This window comes from Ascaphus truei, chromosome 10 (assembly GCF_040206685.1).
Source record: "Ascaphus truei isolate aAscTru1 chromosome 10, aAscTru1.hap1, whole genome shotgun sequence".
Taxonomy (NCBI): domain Eukaryota; kingdom Metazoa; phylum Chordata; class Amphibia; order Anura; family Ascaphidae; genus Ascaphus; species Ascaphus truei.
Window position 1 is genome coordinate 47,489,362 of NC_134492.1, and position 26,661 is coordinate 47,516,022.

At 45.9% G+C, this 26,661-nt stretch overlaps 1 protein-coding gene across 1 annotated transcript; it reads right to left on the reverse strand.

The window, feature by feature from the left end:
- Positions 1 to 21,386: 21,386 nt before the first annotated feature.
- Positions 21,387 to 25,478, reverse strand: LOC142503928 (uncharacterized). The gene has a single exon (XM_075616873.1). It carries the CDS (start codon positions 23,727 to 23,729, stop codon positions 21,885 to 21,887), a length of 1,845 nt encoding a protein of 614 aa, XP_075472988.1. The 5' UTR covers positions 23,730 to 25,478; the 3' UTR covers positions 21,387 to 21,884.
- Between the last annotated feature and the right edge of the window lie 1,183 nt (positions 25,479 to 26,661).

Below are 26,661 nucleotides of genomic sequence, written 5' to 3' on the forward strand. Positions count from 1 at the left end.
TTGAGGAGCGCTTGTATAATCTCCTCTTCAGATACTGGGCCAAATTGAAAATTGTGGGCAGTGTTGGGAGGGGGTGGGATTATAGGGGTACTCCTAGGATGAGATTCAGGTTTGTGGTTTGGGCTGCGTTTCGCTAATAAGTTAGTGGCACACCCCACAAAGTAATCATTGAATGCATTTGCAATGTCAGTGGGGTTTGTCAGAGTAATATCCCCCTTAGTGATATTACTTGGCTGTTGATGGTTAGGAGGCTGGAATATATTGTTGATAACCTTCCAGAAGTTAGCTGGGTTTGATGTATTTTGGTGGAGATTGTCAGAGTAATATTGTGCTTTTGCATGCCTTGTTTGCCTTGTGCACATGTTCTTCATGCATCTGTAGTGATTGAGATCCTTGGTAGTGCCAGTTACTTTGTAGCTTTTCCACAAGGCATCCCTGAACTGGTAGAGTGCTATAAGGTCAGGTGTAACCCATGGAAGGTGGGCCCCCGTACCCTTATTTTGCATAGTGGAGCATGGGTATCGCAGAGTTTTAAGAACTCAGATTGGAAATAGTCGAGCTCAGAATCAGGGTCGGGAATTAAATCGATTCTGTGTCATGGGCAGTTGGTAAGGTCATCCAGAAACTGTTGTGGGTTAAAGTTTTTAAATGTTCTAGTGAGGAGAACTTTAGGGCTTGAATGGGGCGGTTTAATTTTCCTTACACAGTACTCTATTGCATGGTCACTGAAAATATCAGGAAGGATGCCAGAGGATTGGATTCTGCTGGGGTTTGAGGAGAGAATACAGTCTAGCACGGAATGGTTATGCGATTTCAGGTTTATCCGTGTGGGTTGGGAAATGAGTTGCGATAGGTTAAGTGACTTGAGTTGTATCTGGATTTTGTGGTTTTTAGGGTCAAGCCAATTGAAGTTGAAATCCCCAATAACTACTGTAGCAGCTCACTCTTCTCATTCAGAGAGGAATTGGAGCCAAGAAATTGGGTGATATCAGTCAGGGATTGTAGATTATTTATAATCCTTGCTTGAGTGGTTTTAGTGGGACCCCTTTTCTTTCTCTTTTTTGGTATATATATATATATATATATATATATATATATATATATATATATATATATATATATATATATATATATATATATATCCCTGGCTGGTTTTGGGCTACCAGTCTGCCCTCCTCCTGGCAATAAGCCCTAGTAGAGCAGGCTTGCCTGGAGTAATCATGGGTTTTTCCCACTTCATGCAGCCTCAGTGTGTCACAGAGAAGGAGGTGCAACCAGGCCTGATGTCGAACCAGGGGCACGGGCTGGTTCTTGCTTTGCCTGTACTGAATGAGCTGCACTTCCGGATTTAGTCAGTTTGCCTCTACCTTTGATATAGGTCAGTCTACCCAAACCAGTTGGCAGGGCTCTGCCAATCTGTGGGCTCTCCCTTAGGGGAGCGGTGGGAGCCTATTCCTCCTACTCCACCAGGGAGTAGGGGAAGAGCAAGAACTGCTCCTGGTGCCCTTGGCTGGGAGTGAAGTTCCACGGACTTCCTTAGGGTGAAGGCCCTAAGCTCTGCTGATAGTTGCTGTGTATGCTGTGTGAAGCCTGCAGTGTAAATAAAGTGTTCCTGTTTTATTATACCTTCCTGCCTGAGACTGCAATCTATCAGGGGAAGGGAAGAGAACTCTCCTGTAGGAGATTGCTCCCCTCACTCCAGGGGCCTGTAAGAGATGGAGGCGCTGTCACCGTGAGTACCTTATCAGTCTACACCCCAGATGCCTGTTCTGACATCCCCTACCATCATGCAGGAGACTCAGATCTACTGTAAACCAGCAGGTATGAACCACCACACTCCATGTAGCAGCAACATCTCCCAGGGGGGGGGGGGGGGGGGCATGGGCTACATTTGGAAGCGCTGCTGAGATCATCAGGACAGCCTTTCAGCGAAGCAAAATAGATAGAAAATAATGTAAGATTCCAGAGATCCAGTGCTAAGGAAGGGAGGAGGCTAGGTGTAGTCAGGAGGAACAGAAACCTCGCAAAGCATGACCTAGCCGGCCCTAAAGGTTGAATAGATCTGGATACATAGGGCTATTGCTATCCTAGTCAAACCTGAGGCGGTTCATTGAGATACCTAGAAGGGGGGTGTACCTGGGTGGTCCCCATGAGCCACCGAAGGAAGGATCTGCGAGACACTGGCAGTCAAGAGGGGGCGATGTAAGAGTACTGTACAGGGAAGAGCCCAGAGTACTACTAGCCAGATCATGTAACCACAGAGTGCTTGCAATGGACTGTTATCGTGTGCAGTGTACTACAGAAAGAGTTTTGCCAAGCCTAAGGTATATTGATATCCCACTGGTGAGAGACTACCATATACTGCAGAGAACAACTGAAAATCCATTCCCGCCACACCTATGTGGGCTGCATGGTCCAGTTGCAAAACACTGAGGCTGGTGTTGCAAATTTACTGTGGAATGGTGCGAAAGCCATAACTGTGCCCTTTCTGTGCTGCTTGGGACTCCTGGTTTCACAAGGGGAGGAGACAGTGAGGACATTGCGATTATGTGTGGGGATGCAAATGATGTGCCTATACTCCAGCCGGTGATAACTACACAAGTTACACCTGTACTGGGTGTGGACGGCAGTTTGATCCAAGATGGTGGTTCCCGCCTATCTGGGAGACCGCATTTACAGTTTTCAGAAAGTTGCATGCTATTATGTGCAAAACCTGTGCGGCGTTCGGCGCGAAAAAGCAGAGCCCCACCCCCGCGATGTAAGGGGCTCAACGCTGAGCCAGAATCACTCCTTGCTACTGTGTGCCCATCCTCTAACTCCACCAAAGGGAGGGGGCACAGTGAGCTTCAATCAGTATCCACCGATGTCACTGCGGGAGGAGCCGTATGCGAGCTGCCGTACCCTCAGTTCTTCGGAGCTGACCAAGAGAGAGGACTCATCTTACCTGTCCTGCTCCCTCCATGTACGTTATCCACGCTAGAGATGGCACACTGTGACTTTCTTAACTACAGTCTGAGGAAATCTCCTGGCAGTGAAGGTAGCAGGGGTTCCATATCCAGAGTACCCTTGTGCAAAGTGTGATGGCCCAGCGGTTATGCCATGTGAAGTGGACCGCAATGATGCCATTTATGTGGAGGGCCCATATGCTCAAGTAGATGTTCTATGGAGTCCGTGCACTCCGGTACCAGACTATGTTCCAGAGCCGGAACCTCAGATGACGAAACCACAGGGTAAGGTGACTGCCCAGGGAGAATTGGGTGCACCTCCATGCGTGGCGCAGAAGCGGGACCGCTTCCTGCCAATAACCAACCGTGACTGTGAGGTGTCCCGACGCCATTCCCCTGTGGAGGTGTCCCTGCCCCTATCATCAGATGATGATCATGACAGCCTCGCATTGATGGTGACGTGCCAACCGATGAACCACTACAGCGGTGCTGAAAAGCGAGAGTCACCTAACTGTGATGTCTAGAGGGCGAGCCCAGGGTTCCCAAGACAGCAAGCGCTGGTGCAGCCTAAACTACGGAGAAGCCCCACGGACGTGGAGGTGCCCAGTGCTATCGAGGACGTACCTGCGGCTGTTCTGGATGACCGGACAACCAACATGAGCCAGCGGAGCAGTGAGGAACCATCCCCTTACACCCTGCAGGCTGTGATAGAGGCATTTGGACATGAGGCCCAGCCCGGCTCCTTCTTCCATGTGAAGGACCACATCGAGTTTCCGGTGCCACGCCCAGCAGATGACGTGTTTCCGGTGCGGGACCTGGACCTGTACCGGGATCCCGTGATGTCTCCTCCGGATTACATCACTTCTATGTCGACTGCCGGAGCGGACCGGGACTGTGCTATGACCGCTCCGGTGAGTACTGCCCACTACAAGCGCGAAATGGAGCGCTATATTTACAAGGTTGTGGACCGAGGAAAATGTCGACTTGCGGACACAGCCACTGGGATGGCCTAGTGAAATGTAAGGACTTTGTCCCGGACATTGTTGTGCCCAATGCCATTGCCCCTGTCCCTGCCCCATCTACTGTATGTCGGGTTTCCGTCACAGTCACTGGGTAGACCGGATGTCCCCAAGCCATCCACTGATTACTGGGACTGGGTTGGTCAAGTTCAGGACTCTTGAATCTTTGATAATGTTGTTCGTATGGTACCTGTTGCTCGGATAAAACCCTATGTGCCCCCCGGTTTCTGCAAGGGTTGCTAGAAATCGCCAAAAGGCCTTACTTTATTTTCCCCAATCATGGGAAGGGGAAATTGAGTTTGAAATGGGTTCCACTAATGAGGAGATGGAATTTAGTTAAGATAAGCGTGGGTGCCTGGGGCGATTGGCCGCGTTCATGCTGCATGGGGAACAGCAGAGAACTCAAAATCGGCGCCGTGACGTGTTCGAATAACGGCCGCTGCATCAGTATATGTTGCAGATTACTCAACTACAGGATGGCCCAGCAAATTCAGGTCCAAGTGGGGACCATTGGATTCCACCAGAGGGAGAGTGTAGCCCTGGCTAGTTTTGGGCTACCAGTCTGCCCTCCTCCTGGCAGTAAGCCCTAGTAGAGCAGGCTTGCAAGGAGTAATCATGGGTTTTTCCCACTTCTATGCAGCCCCAGTGAGTCACAGAGAAGGTGGTGCAACCAGGCCTTGTGTCTAATAAGGGGCATTGGGCTGGTTCTTGCTTTGCCTGTACTTAATGAGCTGCACTTCCGGATTTAGTCAGTTTGCCTCCACCTTTGGCAGAGCCCTGCCAACTGGTTTGGGTACACTGGCCTCTCTCAATCTGTGGGCCCTCCTTTAGGGGAGCAGCGGGAGACAATTCCTGCTACTCCACCAGGGACTAGGAGAAGAGCAAGGACTGCTCCTGGTGCCCTTGGCTGGGAGTAAAGGTCCAGGGACATCCTGAGGTTGAAGGCCCTAAGCTTTGCTGATGGTTGCTGTGTTTAGCCCTCAGTGTACAATAAAATGTTCCTGTTTAACTATACCTTCCGCCTGAGACTGCAATCTATCAGGGGAAGGGAAGAAAACTCTCCTGCAGGAGATTGCTCCCCTCACTCCAGGGGCCTGCAAGAGATGGAGGCACTGTCACTGTGAGTACCTTATCAGTCTATACCCCAGAAGCCTGTTCTGACATGCCCTACTATCATGTGAGAGATTCAGATCTAAAAAAAAAAAAATAGACACACACACACACACACACACACACACACCCTACCTCTGGTGGTGCTGGGGATCGTGGTGGGGCTTCTGGGGTAAGTGCTGAGGCTGCCAGCGCCTCACTCCTGCCTCCTCCCTCTACCCAATATGCCTGGGGGTCGTGGAGGGGCTGCTGGGGGAAGTGCTTGGGCTGCTGGGGGAAGTGCTGGGGCTCACTCCTTCCTCCTCCCTCTTCCTCCCTCCCTCTTCCTCCCTCCTATCGGGCGCGCGACCTCAGTTATAACACGGTCAGATCGGGTGGCCCCCGAGGACCGCGTTATCACGAGGTTCTGCTACATTTCCATTTGCTATATGCTTTTCTGTGGAGGTTTTATGTCACTTTTTTTACCAACTATATATATATATATATATATATATATATATATATATAACAGTAACAGTGTGTTTTCTAATACACCACTTTTGGATTACTCCTTGCTGTATGCTGTCTCTTTTATTGGTTCTTGGACTGGTAACTATGCTATATATATATATATATATATATATATATATATATATATATATATATATATATATATATATATATATATATATATATATATATATATATATATATATATATATATATATATATATATATATATTATATATATATTTATATTTATATATATATATATATATATATATATATATATTATATATATATATGAAAAAAGAGAAGAAAAAAGTGCCCGATCTTCGTGTGATAGCGTATGAAAAATGTAATAAAACATGTGTGAAGACAATTCAAAATTCACAAGAGTACGATATAAAACAGCATTGTATAAGTTTATACTCATATACAGGAGTAGCCTCGAGGTGCTGCTGCGTCTCCGCTCTTCCGCTGGGAATGGATGTCGTCGCTCCTCATCAGTGGTGTAACTGGTTTCAGATTCCTCCGTTAACCACAGTCCTATGGCGTAGGTTCCCTCTAATGAAAGAGTCCCAGTGTACCGGAGCAAAGTTTGGCCTGCTTAAACCTTTTGGCTGCTAATAAAAGTCAAATGAGCACTAAATCATGTGCAATAATACCATCCCCAAGGGAGTTTGTTGCACCCAAGAAGAAAGCTGCCAGCATCTTTGTTTTATTTGAGATCAACACAGGTTTTATATATTTTTTTTTATTAGATTCACTCACATAGTATATATACATATATTTGGACAATAATATACATATATTTTTTTCACATACAGTACCGACAATGTTTATTGAAGTAAAAGCCGCCGGTTGACCGGAACTTACTCCGGCTGGTGCTGAGAATAGTCAGCGCATACAGCCGCGTCCCCTCCGTTTCCCCCCCCTCCAATCCATATATATATACTGTATATGTATAAAAATAGTTACTGGCTACTGCACTCTATGGATCTGGAGCTATGACCATAAAACAATACAAGCATACGTTACCAGCAAGGATGATTGCACAAAGACAACATTAACTAAGATTGTATTAGAAGTAAGCAGCACAAAAACAGTACAACATTTCAATTCACACAAGGGGATCTTCATCAGGGGTGTGTATACATATACAGTCATGTGAAAAAGAAAGTACACCCTCTTTGAATTCCATGGTTTTACATATCAGGACATAATAAAAATCATCTGTTCCTTAGCAGGTCTAAAAATTAGGTAAATACAGATGAACAACAACACATGACATATTACACTGTGTCATGATTTATTTAACAAAAATAAAGCCAAAATTGAGAATCTTTGTGTGAAAAACTAAGTACACCCTTACTGCTTGTATAGGAATTTTATATGCTAAGTAGCATACAGGTGCTGCTAATCAAGTGCCCTTGATTAATTGATCATCAGCAAGTGTGACCACCTCTATAAAAGCCAAAGTTTTAGCAGTTTGCTGGTCTGGAGCATTCAGGTGTGTGTTAACACAATGCCATGGTGGAAAGACAACAGCAATGATCTCAGAGAAGCAATTGTTGCTGCCCATCAATATGGGAAGGGTTATAAGGCCATTTCCAAACAATTTAATGTCCATCATTCTACAGTGAGAAAGATTATTCAAAAGTGGAAAACATTCAAGACAGTTGCCAATCTTCTCAGGAGTGGACATCCCAGCAAATTCACCCCAAGGTCAGACCGTGCAATGCTCAGAGAAATTGCAAAAAAAAACAAGAGTTACATCTCAGACTCTACAGACCTCAGTTAGCATTTTAAATGTTAAAGTTCATGACAGTACAATTAGAAAAAGACTGAACAAGTATGGTTTGTTTGCAAGGGTTGCCAGGAGAAAGCCTCATCTCTCTAAAAAGAACATAGCAGCACGGCTTAGGTTTGCAAAGTTGCATCTGAACAAACCACAAGACTTCTGGAACAATGTCCTTTGGACAGACGAGACCAAAGTGGAGATGTTTGGCCATAATGCACAGCGCCACGTTTGGCGAAAACCAAACATAGCATATTAGCACAAACACCTCATACCAACTGTCAAGCATGGTGGTGGAGGGGTGATGATTTGGCCTTGTTTTTCAGCCACAGAACCTGGGAAACTTGCAGTCATTGAGTCGACCATGAAATCCTCTGTATACCAAAGTATTCTAGAGTAAAATGTGAGGCCATCTGTCCGACAGCTAACGCTTGGCCGAAATTGGGTCATGCAACAGGACAATGATCCCAAGCACACCACCAAATCTACACCAGAATGGCTGAAAAAGAAAAGAATCAAGGTGTTGCAATGGCCCAGTCAAAGTCCAGACCTCAACCCGATTGAAATGCTGTGTCTGGACCTTAAGAGAGCTGTGCATAAACAAATGCCCACAAACCTCAATGAACTGAAGCAACGTTGTAAAGAAGAGTGGGCCAAAATTCCTCCACAACAATGTGAAAGACTGATAAAGTCATACAGAAAACGATTACATCAAGTTATTGCTGCTAAAGGTGGTTCTACAAGCTATTGAATCATAAGGTGCACTTAGTTTTTCACACATGGCTTCTCCATTTTGGCTTTATTATTGTTAAATAAATCATGACACGGTGTAATATGTAATGTGTTGTTGTTCATCTGAGGTTATATTTACCTAATTTTTAGACCTGCTAAGGAACAGATGATTGTTATTATGTCCTGATATGTAAAACCATGGAATTCAAAGAGGGTGTACTTTCTTTTTCACATGACTGTACTGTATATATATATAATCAAAAATGAATAGACAATACCTTTCTGTGGCTAACTAAAGGCTTTTATTTGTGCGAGCTTTCGAGATACACTGATCGCTTCCGGCGATGGTACATTGAATAAAGCAAGCAAACTTGCTTGCTTTATTCAATGTACCATCCCCGGTTCCTCCTCGCAGGTGTCTGTAGGTCCCCGGGGTAATCGGGTGGACCCCGTGGGCATCCGGGGGTCCTTGGGTGGTCCCCGTTGTTCCCTGCTTGCCTGCGGTACCATTCCTGTATTTAAAAAAAAATAAAGATGGCCTACTTTTCAATAAAAAGATAAATAAATGCTGCACATTAATAAAAAATCAAAAGGGGATACAACTACCAGTGCTCCTGGTTCAGGATTCTCTGTGTAAATCCAGGGTTAACGAAATTAAGAAAATCAGGGCTCCACGGATTTTCTCAACAAACTAATTTATTGCCAATAGTCTTGACGTGTCGGCCACACAGGCCTTTCTCAAAAGCAGAAATGGCATAATGTGCACAACAGCCCTCTTATAAACCACAAACCAGGTGTCATGAATTGGCCAATTAGTCCAATAAAGTCCCTCATCATCCAGCGCCGTCGCTCTGTTGAAAACCTCCTTCCTTATTGACATCATGTGTTGATGTGTCCTCCAATTGGAATCCTCTTCTGTGTTCTCACGAGTGTTCCTGCACGCTGATGAGGACGCCATTTTACCAAGAGGAGCTTTGGTGCAGGAACACTCGTGAGCACACAGAAGAGGATTCCTATTGGAGGACACATCAACACATGATGTCAATAAGGAAGGAGATTTTCTCCTGTGTGGCCGAAACGTCAAGTCTATTGGCAATAAATTAGTTTGTTGAGCAAATCCGTGGAGCCCTGATTTTCTTCATTTCCTACATTTCAATAAATACACCCCTTTGCCCCCACATAAAGCCAATATTTATTTTTATAGACACAGGGTTAATACCACAGGCCGGCGGGGGTACCCGGGTGGTACCCTCGGGTGTCTGGGGGCCCTCGGATGGTCCCCGCTAGGTTCCGTGGGCCTCCAGGTTGTGTCTGGGGGCCCCAATGTGGTCCATCGGGGGTTCTTGTGGGTGTCTGTGGGTCCCCGGGACATCCCCATGGGTGTCTGGGGGGCTTCGATTGGTTCCCATGGGTGTCTGGGGGCCCTCGGGTGGTCCCCACTTGTCCCCGGGGCCCCCACATCTGTGGGGCCCTCGGTTCTTACCCGCAGGTGTCCGTGGGTCCTCAGGTGGTCCCCGTTGGAGTCCGGGGGTGCTCAGATGGGTTCCCGCTGGTCTGCGGTACCATTCCTGTATTTAAAAAATAAAGTAAACATGGCCTACATTTCAATAAATACAACTCCCCCCCACCAAACACATACAGTACAGTCATTGGCAAAATAACTATTATCCAGATATGGATTACAGATTATTTGCCCATTATTAAACACAACATTAGCCATGTAGCATTCTAGGAGCACCATGATCGATAGGTTTATGCATCTATGTAGTGATGTGCTGTTTGGAGGTGGGGCGCAGTGCCAGGAAGCCTGCACGAGGGTGCTCCGCTCTGTTCTGCTCAAACCTACCGATCATGGTGCGCCTATAACGCCGGTCATACGTGTGCACCACTCCCCAGCTGCACGTCAACTACCCTTATCACGCACACCTGTCTCCTGCACCACTCCACCTATCCTTGCCTCTGCTGAGGCCGCACCTCTACTCCTCCCCTCTCTCTCATTGTTCCTGTTCTCCCATATATGCTCAGCTGTGCCACTTGCACTTTGGCTGAGCATAGTTCCAATTAGCGTTGTTCTCCCACTTCCTGATTCCTTATCTTGCCTTGTCCCGTGTTCCTTGCCTTGTCTTTAGTTGGATCACCAGTGTACCGACCCGTCACTTCTGGCTTACCGACACCAGCTTACCTCTGACCTTCCACATCTCTCCAATCTTGACCATGGCTTACCGTCTTCTATGTTTCTACCGGCTCCAACCCCTGACCACGGGTATTGGACTTCGACCATTCTACCGGCTCCTACCTCTTACCTTGGCAAGTATCAAGACTGCTCTAACCTCTCCATCCCGACCCGGCTGCCTGACCATCCACTCTCCAGACATGCACCAGTGTCTGTGGGTGGCATTTATACCCATTCCCACCTCAGTAGCAGGGTCCAGCCTTGTTTGTGGTGAGCACAGTTTTACAATTGCTCATGTGGGACTGGTCTGTCTCTTGCCTTTCTCTCCTTAGATCAAAAGAAGGTGTTTGACAGGATGGATTACCGATACCTAATAGCCCCTCTGTATGCGTACAGTTTTGTCCCACGCTCCGTGAGCTACTGGAAAATGCTTTACAACTCTGCAGAGTTTTTGATTAAGACAAATTGGTCCCTGACTGCACCCCTGGCATTTGGCAGAGGAGTATGTTAACATTGTCCCTTGTCTTGTCTATGCGCTGAACATTGAGCTTCTTCTTTGTCTACTGCAGAAAAGGCTTACTACGCTAGTGCTAAGAGAACCACACATGCGGACAGTCCTTTCAGCCTAAGCTGAGGATGTACTTCTTGTTGCCCAGAACATAGTTGATCTGGAGCCAAGAGGACTATACTGTGGCCTCTTCAGCTCAAATCAACTGTTCCAAATGCTCAGGCCTTTTAGAGGGTTACAAAAGGTGGGGGAGTGGGGAAAGTGAATGGACTGGGCGCTTCCCAAATAATAATAAATTGGTGTAATGAATAACACACCAGTGAATACACAAATAAACCTTACACCAAAAGGTGAATAAAAATATATAGTGTAAGAAAAAGCAGCTCAACTTCCTCTGGTGGGACAGTTCCAAGTCCCAGGATGTGAATTTTCTTTTCTTGGAGTTGAGGAGGAGCGCAGGGAAGGATCGTGATATGTAAAAAATAAGATATATATATAGTGCAGATGGTAGATCACTGCTAGAATAACATTCAATAACAGGAATAGAACTCACAAAAATCGTGGTAGGTTATAGCATGTCAGAGATCCATCTCTCTCTGACTGGAGCCCTTTGTATAGCAGGAATCAGGATATCCCTCAGTGGAGTGATTGATATGTAAATAAAGAGAATCACAATAGTGCATACAATTTGAACTATAAGTCATGTATTGATCACAAATGGTTTAAGGAAACTCACATTTTCCCTTAGTAAAACTGGTGGTGGAGAGAACCGCCGATTGAAGGGTGGCGTTGTGTATAGCTGCTGCCCGGTGCTTCACTTGCACCTCCCGGTGGATTTCTGCATCAATCTCTGCCGTCGCGTCACTTCCGGCCGCGTCACTTCCGGTCTCGTCACGGTGAGGGCGGTGAAGCCAAAATGGGTCTGGTGTCAGCGATGAGATTGCCAGTCATTCAGTGTGTGGATTCTCTTGATTAACTCTACGCGTTTCGCACACTGCTTCGTCAGGATACTCCTGACGAAGCAGTGTGCGAAACGCGTAGAGTTAATCAAGAGAATCCACACACTGAATGACTGGCAATCTCATCGCTGACACCAGACCCATTTTGGCTTCACCGCCCTCACCGTGACGAGACCGGAAGTGACGCGGCCGGAAGTGACGCGACGGCAGAGATTGATGCAGAAATCCACCGGGAGGTGCAAGTGAAGCACCGGGCAGCAGCTATACACAACGCCACCCTTCAATCGGCGGTTCTCTCCACCACCAGTTTTACTAAGGGAAAATGTGAGTTTCCTTAAACCATTTGTGATCAATACATGACTTATAGTTCAAATTGTATGCACTATTGTGATTCTCTTTATTTACATATCAATCACTCCACTGAGGGATATCCTGATTCCTGCTATACAAAGGGCTCCAGTCAGAGAGAGATGGATCTCTAACATGCTTTTAGAGGGTTGCAAGCAGGTAGACTGCTTACCTCCCACATTTGATAATATCTTGTGGGATGCTATTAAATATCTGGGAGTCTACCTGGTCATTGCGGAACGCCAGAGAATTGGACAGATCTAGATAAACATGTCCTCGCTTGCCTGGGATCATGGAAAATGCTTTCCCTTGGGAAAAGACTCTGGGGATAAACAAGCTGGTTGCCACTGATCGCCCTTAGTCCAACCCCTGAGTTCATCACCAAAATCCAGTTTAACATGTTATGCTTTCCTTTTATGAGTGATGTTATGTCAGCTTAAAAGGAGGTAAGCATATGGTACCTTATTGGATGGCTTCACTCCCTTTAAGGTGATGCCACATCGCCCAAATAAAGGGGATAGGCATCACATGATACATCCTCCATTCAGATTGAATTTCAGACCCACATCATTATTCTTCCCTTATTAATTTAAGGGATGGTTTATTAAATAATTTTATAATTTGATTTTACAGGACTTTGAGACACTTTTGTCAAAAACCATCTACCTTTAAAAGTAAGCTATGTGAGGCTGAACTGGAAGCTCTAAATGCCTTAAAAAAACAATGAGGACATTATCATCAGACAGGCAGACAAGGGGGAGTGGAAACAAAAGAAAACAGCGCACAACGCCAAATAGTGAAGCAAATTCAACAATATATTATAGAATTAAAAAGGGGGTAATATATCTGCGTACATGAAAAAAGTTGGTAAAAGGCATGTAGTGTGTATCACACTGTTTACTACTCGGCAGCTGTTAACTGTAGAATCGGGTGCTTGCTTCCCTCTGCTGATGCAGCTCAGTTGATTCTGGGGCAGGACGTCAGTCTTTCACTCCCAAGGGGATTTCCCTTCATGCAGCCAGGTTCAGCAGCTGGTACTGGGGCTCGGTGAAATCGCTCCTGCTTCCTGGCCGATATGAAGCTGCTCCTGTACCTCGGCAGGTGTATCCTCTGCACAGAGGTTAAAACGCAGCTTGCTGGGGTGCCCTCAGCGTGCCACGATGCCGCTCCGTCGCGGGACGCTGTGTAATGACGTCACTGTCTACACAGCAGTGGTGGATTCAATAGGGAAGTTTGAACAGTCTTACAAAGTCTCTCACAAGTGTCCAAAACTGCACATAGGATGAAATAAAAACAGGACAGGCCAATACATAGACAAAGGCCAATGTAAGCAGATATAAGGCAATAGAATGTTGCATCCAACTAGTTTCGTAGAATTAACTACTTCTTCAGGGAGTAGTTAATTCTACGAAACTAGTTGGATGTAACATTCTATTGCCTTATATCTGCTTACATTGGCCTTTGTATATGTATTGGCCTGTCCTGTTTTTATTTCATCCTGTGTGCTGTTTTGGACACTTGTGAGAGACTTTGTAAGACTGTTCAAACTTCCCTATTGAATCCACCACTGCTGTGTAGACAGTGACGTTATTACACAGCGTCCCGCGACGGAGCGGCATCGTGGCACGCTGAGGGCACCCCAGCAAGCTGCGTTTTAACCTCTCTGCAGAGGATACACCTGCCGAGGTACAGGAGCAGCTTCATATCGGCCAGGAAGCAGGAGCGATTTCACCGAGCCCCAGTACCAGCTGCTGAACCTGGCTGCATGAAGGGAAATCCCCTTGGGAGTGAAAGACTGACGTCCTGCCCCAGAATCAACTGAGCTGCATCAGCAGAGGGAAGCAAGCACCCGATTCTACAGTTAACAGCTGCCGAGTGGTAAACAGTGTGATACACACTACATACCTTTTACCAACTTTTTTCATGTACGCAGATATATTACCCCCTTTTTAATTCTATAATATATTGTTGAATTTGCTTCACTATTTGGCGTTGTGCGCTGTTTTCTTTTGTTTCCATTCTCTTAGTGTGTGTGGGGTGCTGAGCCACCCCTGCGTTTACAGCTGCAGACGCCATTATCCCCAACACGGTTATGTGGCACTTATTATTTAATGTATAATTATCTCACTGTGGGAGTTGTGGTTTAATTTTTTATAAAAATTTTTTATCACTAAATTGATGGTATAGTCACTGCACTGTATATATTTATACATTTAAACTTTATAGGTAGTTAGGTAGTAGCGCACAGTTTTGTTTTTTGTTTTTACAGACAAGGGGGAGGCATTGTGCCCCAGGACAGAGTGGCCAACCTCACGGAGGTCCCAGGCTCCTGGGGGACACTGCCTTCTATTCAGTTTTGTCAGAGGATCCCACTGGTCGATTTCAATTATCATATCAACAGCATCTTTCACAAGCACAATCAGAGGGAAAAAAAATTAAATCTGAATTAAAAAAATTTTTTTTGAACATCCCAGAACACCCATTTTTTATCTTTTTCCAAAAGTTCATAAATCCATTATTAATCCCCCATTGTCTCCGGGGTGGAGTCAATGACAATCGGCTTATCCCAATATGTGGATTATTTTCTCCAACACTTTGTTTCTAGGCTCAGGTCCCATATTAGGGATACGCTGCACGTCATCAGCTCCATCTGGGGAATTAAGTGAAAAAAGTCCTATCTCTGAGCCACCTGTGATGTGTTTTCCCTCTACACGTGCATAGACCATTCCAAGGGGATTGATGCCGTCAGACATTGGCTAGAATCTGACAACTCCATATCCCAATCACAAAAAGATGTTTTGCTTTCCAGCAACTCATTTATACTTAGTCACAATAATTTTTTGTTTGAAGACATTTTCTATTTACAACTCTGTGGAATGGCCATATTTATTTATTTATTTATAAAATGTTTTACCAAGAACTGACCAGCGCGACAAACTGACACTGTTTGGAGTCAGCGCCATGTGAGTGAGGAATGCTGCTAATGCGTTCGGGGTGCAATTTATTTTATTTTATTTATTTATAAAATGTTTTACCAGGAAGTAATACATTGAGGGTTATCGCTCGTTTTCAAGTATGTCCTGGGCACAGAGTTATGATGACAAATACATGCTTACAAATACATAGTTGCAATACACTGGAAAGAACACTGGATGGCGCTCAAACACTCCCTTCACCAGTAATGTGTATATAATAGAAACTTGTCATGAAAGGATAAAGTGATAACAAAATATAAACGTGATATATAACACCACCAAAATAAAGTGTATTAGTGTATAGTGATAATAGAGGCAAAAAAAATCTCCACTCAACCCTTGAAAAAGGACTGTTTCCAAAATCCTACCAAACGAATACTCTCCAAACCTCAGGGGAGTGGTGATAGAAGCTATATAATAAAAAAGAAAAATCACATAGTGCAATAATGCAAAAACAGTGATAAAAATGAAATGTGATAAAGGGGTCTATAAATATCCTACTGACAATGGAGTAGGAGTTATAAGCAAGAATCCAAACAATGGCACAATGATCCCTGGATGGTATGATGTGTAACCCTTGTATGCCTCCTCCCCCCCCAAGTGAGATTGGGGTGGGTATACTCTTTTAGCTACTACTTCAGAGTGTTGTGCTGTTTACACAGGAGGGCTGAGTGCTCCGCGATGGTGTGGGGAGAAACAGGACAGGGGTATAGGTGCAGCGCCTCCAGACAGTATGGATCATCTGTGTTGAGCAGGGGATGGCCCATTCTGACAACTCTCCTCTCACAGCAGCAGACACTCATTTGTCTTTTCTGGGTTTTATTGCATGCAGAGTATTCACAGAGTCATTACAGTTCTTTCCCAGCTCCCAGGAACAAAGTACCCTGACTCAGGCTTTGTGCGCAGATCAGGCCTTGTGTACCCCTTCTCCATCTTCTTATGAGGTGGAGGGCTGATGTTGTCCTCACTCCACAGAGGGAGGAGTGAGAATGAGACAGGGCCCCCAATTTAGGAGAGTGCCCCTAATTTATAACCTGAGTTAGATGACTGTAACCCTGCCCCTTAACAGAGCAGTTTGAATACTGATTGGTTATCACTCACTATAGATGAACAAAGCAGTACTCTTCCCTCAGGCTGACACTCTCTGGTAGTTGCTAAGGCCCGCCCTTGGATACTGGTGACACAATCCAAGTCTGCAAAAGCACACAAGGTTTTGAAAGAAGGAATTAACCCCTCCACTGCCGGCTCCTAACAGGACTTACACTGGAAAGGCCCAGGCAGAGAAGTAGCGGCCGGGAGGCTATGCTACAGATGCATGCAGTCCTAGGATCCCAAAAACAGAAAGGCAGAGCCATGGTGCAGATCAACTTTAAAATATATTAGTAGAACAACAAATCACAGGTGAAGGCTTACACTCTCTCAGTAGTCAAAAAGCAAGATACAGAAGGCTATATTGGCATGCAGTCAGTCGCGATCTCACCGCTTAAAAGTCTCACCAGGCCTTCGGTTGTCTCTGCTCCTTACATCACCGCCTGACGTCAGTTCCGGTCGCCTCAATTCGTCTGTCAGTGCGTGCCCACAGATGGTCCTCTCTTGAGATCACGTATCAAGCCACACGCTACGAGTTTCACTGCACAGATTGGCAGCTTCCTCAGGAGTTGCTGTCTGATGCATCATGAGTGGTATATATATATCCACTCCTCTACCCGATAGCCCTCCTAATTGGCTTTTGGAAAAATATGCACAACTATGCTTCGTAAGCTTATTCACTACAAATATTATAAACATTCAAGTACCATAATTACTAGAAATAACCTAAAATATATCATTGAATACATTACAATAAAACCATAATGGTGCAATCTTAAAAATATCATAATGTACCCCAAATACATATGTAGCCCTGGTAAGAAATTGGGCTATATGTCTTTCCTCCTTCTGGTATAAGCCCTGGTAAGGGCAGGCTGCCAGAAGTTATCATGGGTTTCCCCCACTTCAAGCACTGCTCTGAGTGGTGGAGGTAGGTCACCTGACCCTGTGTCTAAGGCAAGAGACACGGGGGAGGGGCTTGGCAAAGTCATAAATAGCAGTTGGAGTTCTGCAGTGTGTTAGGTTAGTGTTACAGTTCTAGGAGAAGTGCATGGAGTGCACAATTGTAGAAGGAGATTCTGCGGCCTTTGAGGAGAGCTGCTAGAAGTATAGTAGCTAGGTGGACCAATTCCCCTTACCCTGCTTAGGGGGTGAGGGAAGAGCTAGCCCCACCCTGGGTGCCCGTGGCTTGGGGTGGTGGCAGGGACACAGATACCATCCTGAGGGAGAACGGTCTGGAGGAAGAAAGACCCTGTAACTGATTGACAGTTGTGTTGCTGTTGTTGCTGCTACTCTGCTGCTGACAATAAAGAGCTGCTGCATCTTTTACTACAGACAGTGTGAGACTGGAATCTCTCGTCCCTGAGTGGGGGACTCTCTGGAAGGATTCCACCCCTCATCCTTGGGGCTTACCAGAGATGGAGGCGCAGCACCATTAAATCAGATGGAGGCATTCACCCCGTAACCTGGTCCTGTCATCCCCCATACCATCACGGGAGTCTCAGGCCCTCCTGTTGCCAGCAGGTATGCACCACACATATACACATAGCCAGACCCTAGTACAGAGGGGGGGGGCCCGATCTGCGATTGGCCCCGGGAAGAGGGGCTACACATATATGAAATAATAAAATGAATAATATATAAGAAATAAAAAATTAATCACAATACGATGACAAAATATATCAAACATATCAACCTACTGTACACTATCAATCTCTAGAGGGACAGCGATTGATGTATTCTGTAATAGAAAAACAGAAAAACAAAACAAGTGTATCAGTCATAAAATATACAATATATAATCAGAAAATATATGTAATAAAAATATATTAAAAAATATATTAAAATATATACACAAACTGATATTGACCTATCACCCAAAGAACTCTCAGAAAAAACCCTAACTCTTTGTCAACATTGAGTCCCTAGGGTACTAATGTTCTTAATTTGTAAATCCAAAAGGTCACGTTTAGTTAATTCAAGGTTCCTGTCTCCTCCCCTCCACTGAGACAGTACATATTCCAATCCTGTGAATTTGAGACCATTTGTATCTCTCTTGTGATGGGTGATAAAATGATTAGACAGGTAATCCTAGATAATATCCTCGTTCGTATGGGTCTCGTGGTTTTACCCACGTACCGTAACCAACATGGGCATTGAATCAAATAAATAATAAAATCTGTTCTACTGTACATGTAATATGTTTAGAAATCTGAAATCTTTCATTGGTGACATGTGAAACAAAGAAAAACTTGTCATCAACCCTAAATTTACAGGCCTTACATGTAGTACAACCAAAGAAACCTTTTATCTGAGGTAGCCAAATATTGCTTACTTTTTTAGATTTTGGCAATGCACTGCGTGCTAGCCTATTTTTTAGAATATTAGCTCTCTTAAAAATAACTTTGGGAATATCCGGAAGTATCTCTCCCAAAATAGAATCATTTTTTACAATTTGCCAGTGTCTTTTAATTATCTTAGTAATATTATCAGCCTGTCTATTGTAATCCGTAAGAAAAGCAAAATTAAAGTCGTCTTTCTCTGTATTGCCTCTTTTTGTGTTGGTTTTCAAAAGATCTCTCTGTCCATACATTTTGCTTTATTCAATGCATCGTGGACATTATCAATACTGTATTTCCTTTCCAAAAACCTATTTTTAAGGAATGAGGATTGTTCATTGAAAACCTTAAGGTCAGTACAATTCCTTTGAACCCTCCTAAATTGACTATAAGGCACATTTCTGATCCAACTAGAATGATGGCAACTTGACTGTAATAGGTAGTTGTTACTGTCAACAGGTTTGAATAAAGTCTTGGCCTTTATTTTCTCACCCTCAATATATACAGTAAGATCTAAAAAATCAACTTGCCTAATGCTGTACTGGCATGTAAATTGTAATTTTAATTCATTGCTAATACATAGTTACAGAACATGACATTGCATGCACAGTTATAGATAATATATATTGTAGATGTATGTAACAGTTACAGACCAGATTAAAATGTGATGCAGCTTTAATTTTGAAAGAATTTCGACTGGTGATAGCTGTGAGAGTCTCAGGTAGATTGTTCCAGTTTTGGGGTGCACTGGTGATAGCTGTGAGAGTCTCAGGTAGATTGTTCCAGTTTTGGGGTGCACGGTAAGAGGAGGAGCGGCCGGATACTTTGCTGAACCTTGGGACCATGAACAGTCTTTTGGTTTCAGATCTCAGATGATAAGTGCTGCATGTTGTAGGGTGAGGAGCTTTTTCAGATAGACTGGTAGCTTGCCCAGAAAGTATTTGAAAGCAAGACAGGAAAGATGAACTTTGTGATTAGACTCAAGAGATGACCAATCTAGTTTTTTGAGCATTTCGCAGTGATTTGTGTTGTAGTTGCATTGGAGTACAAAGCGGCATATTGAGTTGTTGAGGGTATCACGTTTTCCAAGGTGAGTTTGGGGTGCCATGCATATACTATGTCACCATTGTCTATAATTTACATTTGCATCTGCTGTGCAATGCGCTTTCTGACCAGCGGACTTAGGGAGGATATGTTCCTATATACTACACCTAGTTTGGCATAGGTTTTAGATATCGGGTATCACTGTGCATCCCAAATGTTAAATGGGAGTCAAACCATATGCCCAAATAGGCACAAAGTTTGCCCTAGATATGCCAACCTTTTATATGGGTTTTTATGCAGATCAGTCCATATGACAACACACGAAGTTCGGGGCGGACCTCCAGTACTATTGCCGTTTCATAGATGACATTATTATTTGAGAAGGCGATGAGTCTGTCCTACGCAATATTCTCTGTGCATTTGATCCAAACAATTTGGGTCTAAAATTAGCTTTTGAGACCTTAAATTATTGATTGATCAAGAACAATTATAGTTGGTGAAACCCATTTTAAAGCAGTGTTTATTAATAATTATGTCCATGCTAGAAGCAACCATCATAACACATGGTTGATCAATGTCCCTATTGACATCCAGGCTCTATATGAGCTCGCATGGAAGCGGCCTTCCTTTTCAATCGTGATCCTTCATGAGCATATCTGAGCACGTAAGTACTCTCCCATACTCCCATACCCCCACACCCCCACACGCCTCTCCCATGTCCCTCCTATGTGTCTCCCATGCCCCTCCGATGTTCCCTTACATGCCTCGGATGCCCCCCACATGCCGCCAATGTCCCCCTTGGCTCTCCGATGTCCCCCGTGGCTCTCCGATGTCCCCCGCAGCTCTCCGATGTCCCCCCGCGGCTCTCCGGTGTTCCCTGTGGCTCTCTGATGTCCCCTGCAGCTCTCTGATGTCCCCCGCGGCTCTCTGATGTCCCTGCTGGACACAGTGATCGGGACCTGGAGCGGGACTCCCGGTGCCGGTTCCGCTTAGTCTGGTGGGATTTGGAGCGCTTCCTCACCCGCTCTTTCTCCCGTGAGTGGCTCCGTTTCTTGTGTGTGTGTGACTGAGTGTGTGTGTGTGTTTGACTGAGTGTGACTGAGTGACTGTGTGTGACTGTGTGTGTGTGTCACTGAGTGACTGTGTGTGTGTGTCACTGAGTAACTGTGTGTGTGTCACACTGTGACTGTGTGTGTGTCACACTGTTACTGTGTGTATGTGTGTCACACTGTGTTTGTGTGACTATGTGAGACACTGTGTGTGTGTGACTGTGTGAGAAACTGTGTGCGTGTGTGTACAGACACACACCCACAGCCACCGTCACCTGCACACCCAAAGCCACCATCACCTGTACAGCCACAGCCACCGTCACCTGCCCACCCACAGTCACCATCACCTGCCCACCCACAGCCACTTTCACCTGCTCAGTCATGTCACCCAGTCACCCACCTCCTGACCCTCCCTCTCTCTGTCACTCTCTGTCACTCTCTCTGTCACCCTCTCTCTATCTCTCTGTCACCCTCTCTCTCTCTCTGTCACCCTCTCTCTCTCTCTGTCACCCTCTGTCACCCTCTCTCTCTCTCTCTTTCTGTCACCCTTTCTCTAACTGTCACGTTCTCTATCTGTCACCCTCTCTCTGTCACCCTCTCTCTCTGTCTCTCTCTGTCACCCCCTCTCTCTGTCTCTCTCTCCCACCACACTCTCTCTGTCTCACACTCTGGATCTGGATATCTTATTTACCCTATATATATCTTAACTGCCCTATACCTACACCGAAATAAATAACCTACAGAGGCGGCACATTTTATTTGTGTCACGGGAGACTCCTGTGGCGGGTAGGATCTCGGTGGCCGGAACAGCACGAGCGTAGTAGGGGTCACAAGCAGAGGTCCAAGGCAGGCGGCAGGCAGCGAAGTCAGGTACAAGCAGGGGTCCGAGGCAGGCGGCAGGCAGCGAAGTTAGGTACAAGCAGAGGTCGGCAACGAGGAGACTGGAACAGGACAGGCGGGGCAGGACAGGGACTAAGAACAGGGAGCAGGGACTGAGACCGGGGAGCAGGAATAACCAGGGACAAGCCAGATTACTAGCAAGGAACTTTACTGTGAGCAGACTACAATACAGGTACAGGTACAGGAAACAGGTCAGGATCAAAGACAGGCATGAGCATACTGTAGGAGTCTGACTAGCAAGCAAAGGCAAAAGCAACAGACAGGAAGCAAGCTATAAAGGACAGAGACAGGAGCAACAAGAAGACAGACAGACAGAGGAACCCAGAGCCAACAGAAGACAGCAGCACACCCAGTGGACAAGGAAGCTATGGCTAGGCAGGAGGTCTAGGCAATCCTGACATTACTCCCCCCTCTCAGGAGCGTTCTCCGGACGATCCTCCAGGCTCTTCCCGGAGGCCTTGATGAAACGGCGACTCAAGGTGACCCACCTCTGGTGGCTTGTCAGTGGGCAGAGGGTACTCCAGATCATTGTCGTGCACAATCTGGAAGTTCTTCACAGATGCGTGTGTGACACGCCCGTGGAAGTTGAACACGTAAGACTGAGTGTCATCATTCCACACGGGGGCCTTATTGTGCAGCTCGATGATGTTCTCCTGACACTTGTTCTGCCATTTAGACAGCAGGCTCTCCGAATCATTGTGTGGCTGGAAAGGGATGCGCTCGTGATTGAAATTCTTTCCGGGAATGAGAACCGCCATCTTCCGGGGACCCTTAAACCCGAGGACGTTAGTTTCATAGCAAATAGCCGCCAGTTCTTGCCGGGACGCTGCATTCTCTGACTGTCCCTGAGCCCTGGCTGGGCTAACACCGCGGTCAAACACTGTAAACTTGGTCCCCATTAGGTTGGATCGGAGTTTGCCAGTAAAGCTGCCCGCCTCCCGGGACATGTCGGTCGGATCAATAGATATCAAGTAGTTGGACGTTTTACTCTTCTTTCTCTTCCTCCCAGCGAGAAGAAAGAGCTTGTGGTTTTCGTCCCGCTCCAGGTGCATGTAGTAGGTGGGGTACAGTCCTCGGTCCATCACTTTCTTGTCTCGGCTGATCCGACATCTGACGGTGACACCGCGTGGCGCGGGGCGCAGAACAAACTCCTTCAGGTCGCCCACTTCCCCCACGTCTCCAGGAGGACTGAGAGGGGATGTCTCTGTGGAACCAGAGTCTGAAAGAGACTTTCTGCTGGAGGCAGAACCGGGCCGTGCTCTCCCAGACCTCTCCTCCTCCAGCGAGGCTCTGGTTATGCTCAGTGTGACCTTCAGCTCCTCATGCTGTTCTTTGGGGACACACTGGGTACTCAAATACTCTTCCAGCATCTTTATCTTGTAGGCAGTCTGGAAACTTTCCTCCTGCAATACTCGCTGTCTCTCTTCAGCATTCACCCATCTCTCCTTGGCGTCCTGCAGATGTGCACGTAGTTCTCGCAGCTGACTCTGCAGCATATTCTCTGCCTGAGTGCGCCGCTCCAGGGAGACACGTTCCTCTTGCAGCACTCTCTCTGCATTCTGTAGTGCTGTCTGCATATCCAACTTTTCCTGGGCCAACTGCTTCTTCTCCTCTCCTAATTCATGGAGTTTCTTATCTCCTTCACTGACCTGGACACAGAGATTCTTGCACTTCTGGGTTACCATTTCAAAACTGCTATTTAATCCTTCGAAGATCTCTCTCAAAGAACGTAGTTCTATGTTGAAGTGGCAATTCTTCTCCTCAGAGGCTTCCAGTTTTGCGCCAACTTGAGCCATGAAATTCTGGTACTGCGCATTATCAGCATAGGCCTTCTCCAGCTTACTTGACAGGATTACCCTGTCCCTCTCCAACTGCTCTCTTTCTTTCTCCTGGAGAACACACTTAGCAATTGCTGAAGATAGACAGCTTTGTAGTGCAATCTTGGCCTCTTGCTCCTTATCTAAACGTTCATAAAGACAATCAATCGCTTTCTGTGCAGCTTGAAGCGTCTGAGTAGGAGCATCTTTCTTCTCTTCCACTATTCTTGGGCTACGTCTGTGAGTTGCCTTAAGCTGCAGCATATCTCTTTCATCAAATGCAGACTCTGAGGTTAAATTTTCATTCTTAATTCCTTCTGCAACTTCCACAGTAATGCCTCCCTTCTTCTTCTTCTTCTTCTTCCTTGCTTTGAGAAGTTCTGAAGAATCAGTGGTACTGTGTTCACATTTACTGCTCAAGACTGTTTGAGTGGGAGCCATAATTAAACCACACTTCCCAAGACACCAGTAAAGAGGAAATGTGTTTTTAAAACAGAAGCATTAGAATGAACAACAGGAATATTAGACACAGAGAGACACAAGATAGGAGAGCTGACCCTTAAAGACTTTAACATCAGTCACAGAGATTATAAATGCAAGGAAAAAACATAGACAGAGAAACCTGCAGTTATATCTGAATCTTTAGGCATTAGGCATAGGGATATCATACAGACAGAGAAAACCTGCAGTTACATCTAAATCCTTATGCATCAGGCGTAGGGATATCATATAGACAAAGAAAACCTGCAGTTGAATCTGAAACTTTTGATATCAGGCATAGAAATATCATAGACAGCAGGAAACTAATACAGAGAAAACTTATAGTTAGATCTGAAACTTTTGACATTGAACATAGGAATATCAGATAGAGAACCCTGCAGTCAAATCTGAAACCTTTGATATCAGGCGTAGGGATATCAGACAGACAGAGAAAACCTGCAGTTACATCTAAATCTTTATGCATCAGGCGTAGGGATATCATATAGACAAAGAAAACCTGCAGTTGAATCTGAAACTTTTGATATCAGGCATAGAAATATCATAGACAGCAGGAAACTAATCCAGAGTAAACTTGTAGTTAGATCTGAAACTTTTGACATAGGAATATCAGACAGAGAACCCTGCAGTCAAATCTGAAACTTTTGATATCAGGCGTAGGGATATCATATGTTGCAGAGAAACAAACTTTAGGGGAACTTGCAGGTAAACCTGAAACCTTAGAACCAATCATATGAAAAACTATAGATGCAAGAAAATCAAAGCATGCAGCAACAAAATAATGGGAGCACTTTTGTCTTTTGAAATGAAGACCCTGTGAACAGCAGTAAATCAAGGTAACCGTCCTAAATAGAAATGTGAGTCTGAAAATCTGCAGTGGCCCACCCACAATGCAGAGACAATTCTTGTCCAGGTAATGAAAGTCTCAAAATGGCAAAAACAGGTACTGCAGGGAAGGGTCTTTTTTATAATAGGGAATTCTTCTCAGGGAGAAAGTGGCACAAAAAAACCTGCAGAAACCTTTGCAAAAATAAACATCTCAAAGAAAGCTGCAATAGTCGGTAGTAACAGTTCTAGTCTCAGAAAAAAAATGTTTTTTCGTTATGAACGCAATAATTCTTGCAGAACACTTAGCAGCAACGACAAAAAAACCTTTCAAAATCCCAACTTGGATTTCCAAAAAAGAAACGAAAGTACTTATCTTCAACCATGCGGATGTGGTCTGCTGCAGCAGGCAGGAAAGGGTGCAGGCAGAAGAAGAATCTGTTCCAGCGAGATCCAGAAGTGGCCTTTGCTTTCTGTCACGGGAGACTCCTGTGGCGGGTAGGATCTCGGTGGCCGGAACAGCACGAGCGTAGTAGGGGTCACAAGCAGAGGTCCAAGGCAGGCAGCGAAGTCAGGTACAAGCAGGGGTCCGAGGCAGGCGGCAGGCAGCGAAGTTAGGTACAAGCAGAGGTCGGCAACGAGGAGACTGGAACAGGACAGGCGGGGCAGGACAGGGACTAAGAACAGGGAGCAGGGACTGAGACCGGGGAGCAGGAATAACCAGGGACAAGCCAGATTACTAGCAAGGACCTTTACTGTGAGCAGACTACAATACAGGTACAGGTACAGGAAACAGGTCAGGATCAAAGACAGGCATGAGCATACTGTAGGAGTCTGACTAGCAAGCAAAGGCAAAAGCAACAGACAGGAAGCAAGCTATAAAGGACAGAGACAGGAGCAACAAGAAGACAGACAGACAGAGGAACCCAGAGCCAACAGAAGACAGCAGCACACCCAGTGGACAAGGAAGCGATGGCTAGGCAGGAGGTCTAGGCAATCCTGACAATTTGAGTGCGGCTAGCTCCGCAAGCCTGGGGATGCCCCGGCATGCTAGCCGCACTCCCTCGGCGTGCCGTGCGTCATCGACGCGCGGTCACGCGTCATCGGGTGCCTGCGCCCCCTGCACGCGCGTCCAGGGCTCCCCGAGGGAGCCCTGGTGTCCCGCGATGTGGGGGACGGCGGCAGGGGGTTCCGGGGGACCCGGCAGACCCGGCAGCAGGAGGGAGAAAGCCCCGATCGGAGGGCGGTCCTCCGTGTCTTCGGCGCGCGCCCGGCACCCTCTGGCGCGCGCCAGGTTACTGCTGCGGCCGAGAACGGGCAAATGCTCGAATAAACTCGGCCGCAGCAGTATACTGCTTTCTTCCAGATCTGACTCAAGCTGCACACGGGAGACATCGGAATCCCCCCTAAACCAGAAGACAGGTAAGGAACGCCTCCCAGCCAACATATAACATTGCGGGAATGAGGCTACCTGGACATCGAGGGACTGCGGATTAGGTAAGATTCCAGACGGGATTGCTGCTTTAGATATTGGGAAGTGGGGGCATCCAGACACTGGTTAAGGGGTTCAGGAAACTAGTCATTCATATATTGCTTTTTTTTCCCTACATCCGACATTTATACACACACACACACACACACACACACGCGTAACAAGGACTAATTGTAGTATAATGTTATACAATAAATAAACATATGTCAAAAACAAATGTTCTGACTAGGATTTATTCAATTTATTTTATTTATTTATTAGGGCAGGGTTAGGTGGCGAGTAGATTTTTTGGTTCGGCGAGTAGATTTTTGGGTGATTTGTCGACCACTATATATATATATTGATTTATGAGTTCTGCCTGACATTCTCCTGCTTGCCATCTCCGTGCACGGCGTGACGTCATTTGTTCGTTCCGCCGCAAACATTGTCCCCGGTGGGAACCTAAACTATCTGGAGGTGTGTTCCCGGGGAAAGAATACTGTGAGGAGCCTGATGACGTGAGTGTGAGGATTCAGGGATCGCGGCGTCCGCGCCCTGGTGCCTCTTCACCTGCGTTAA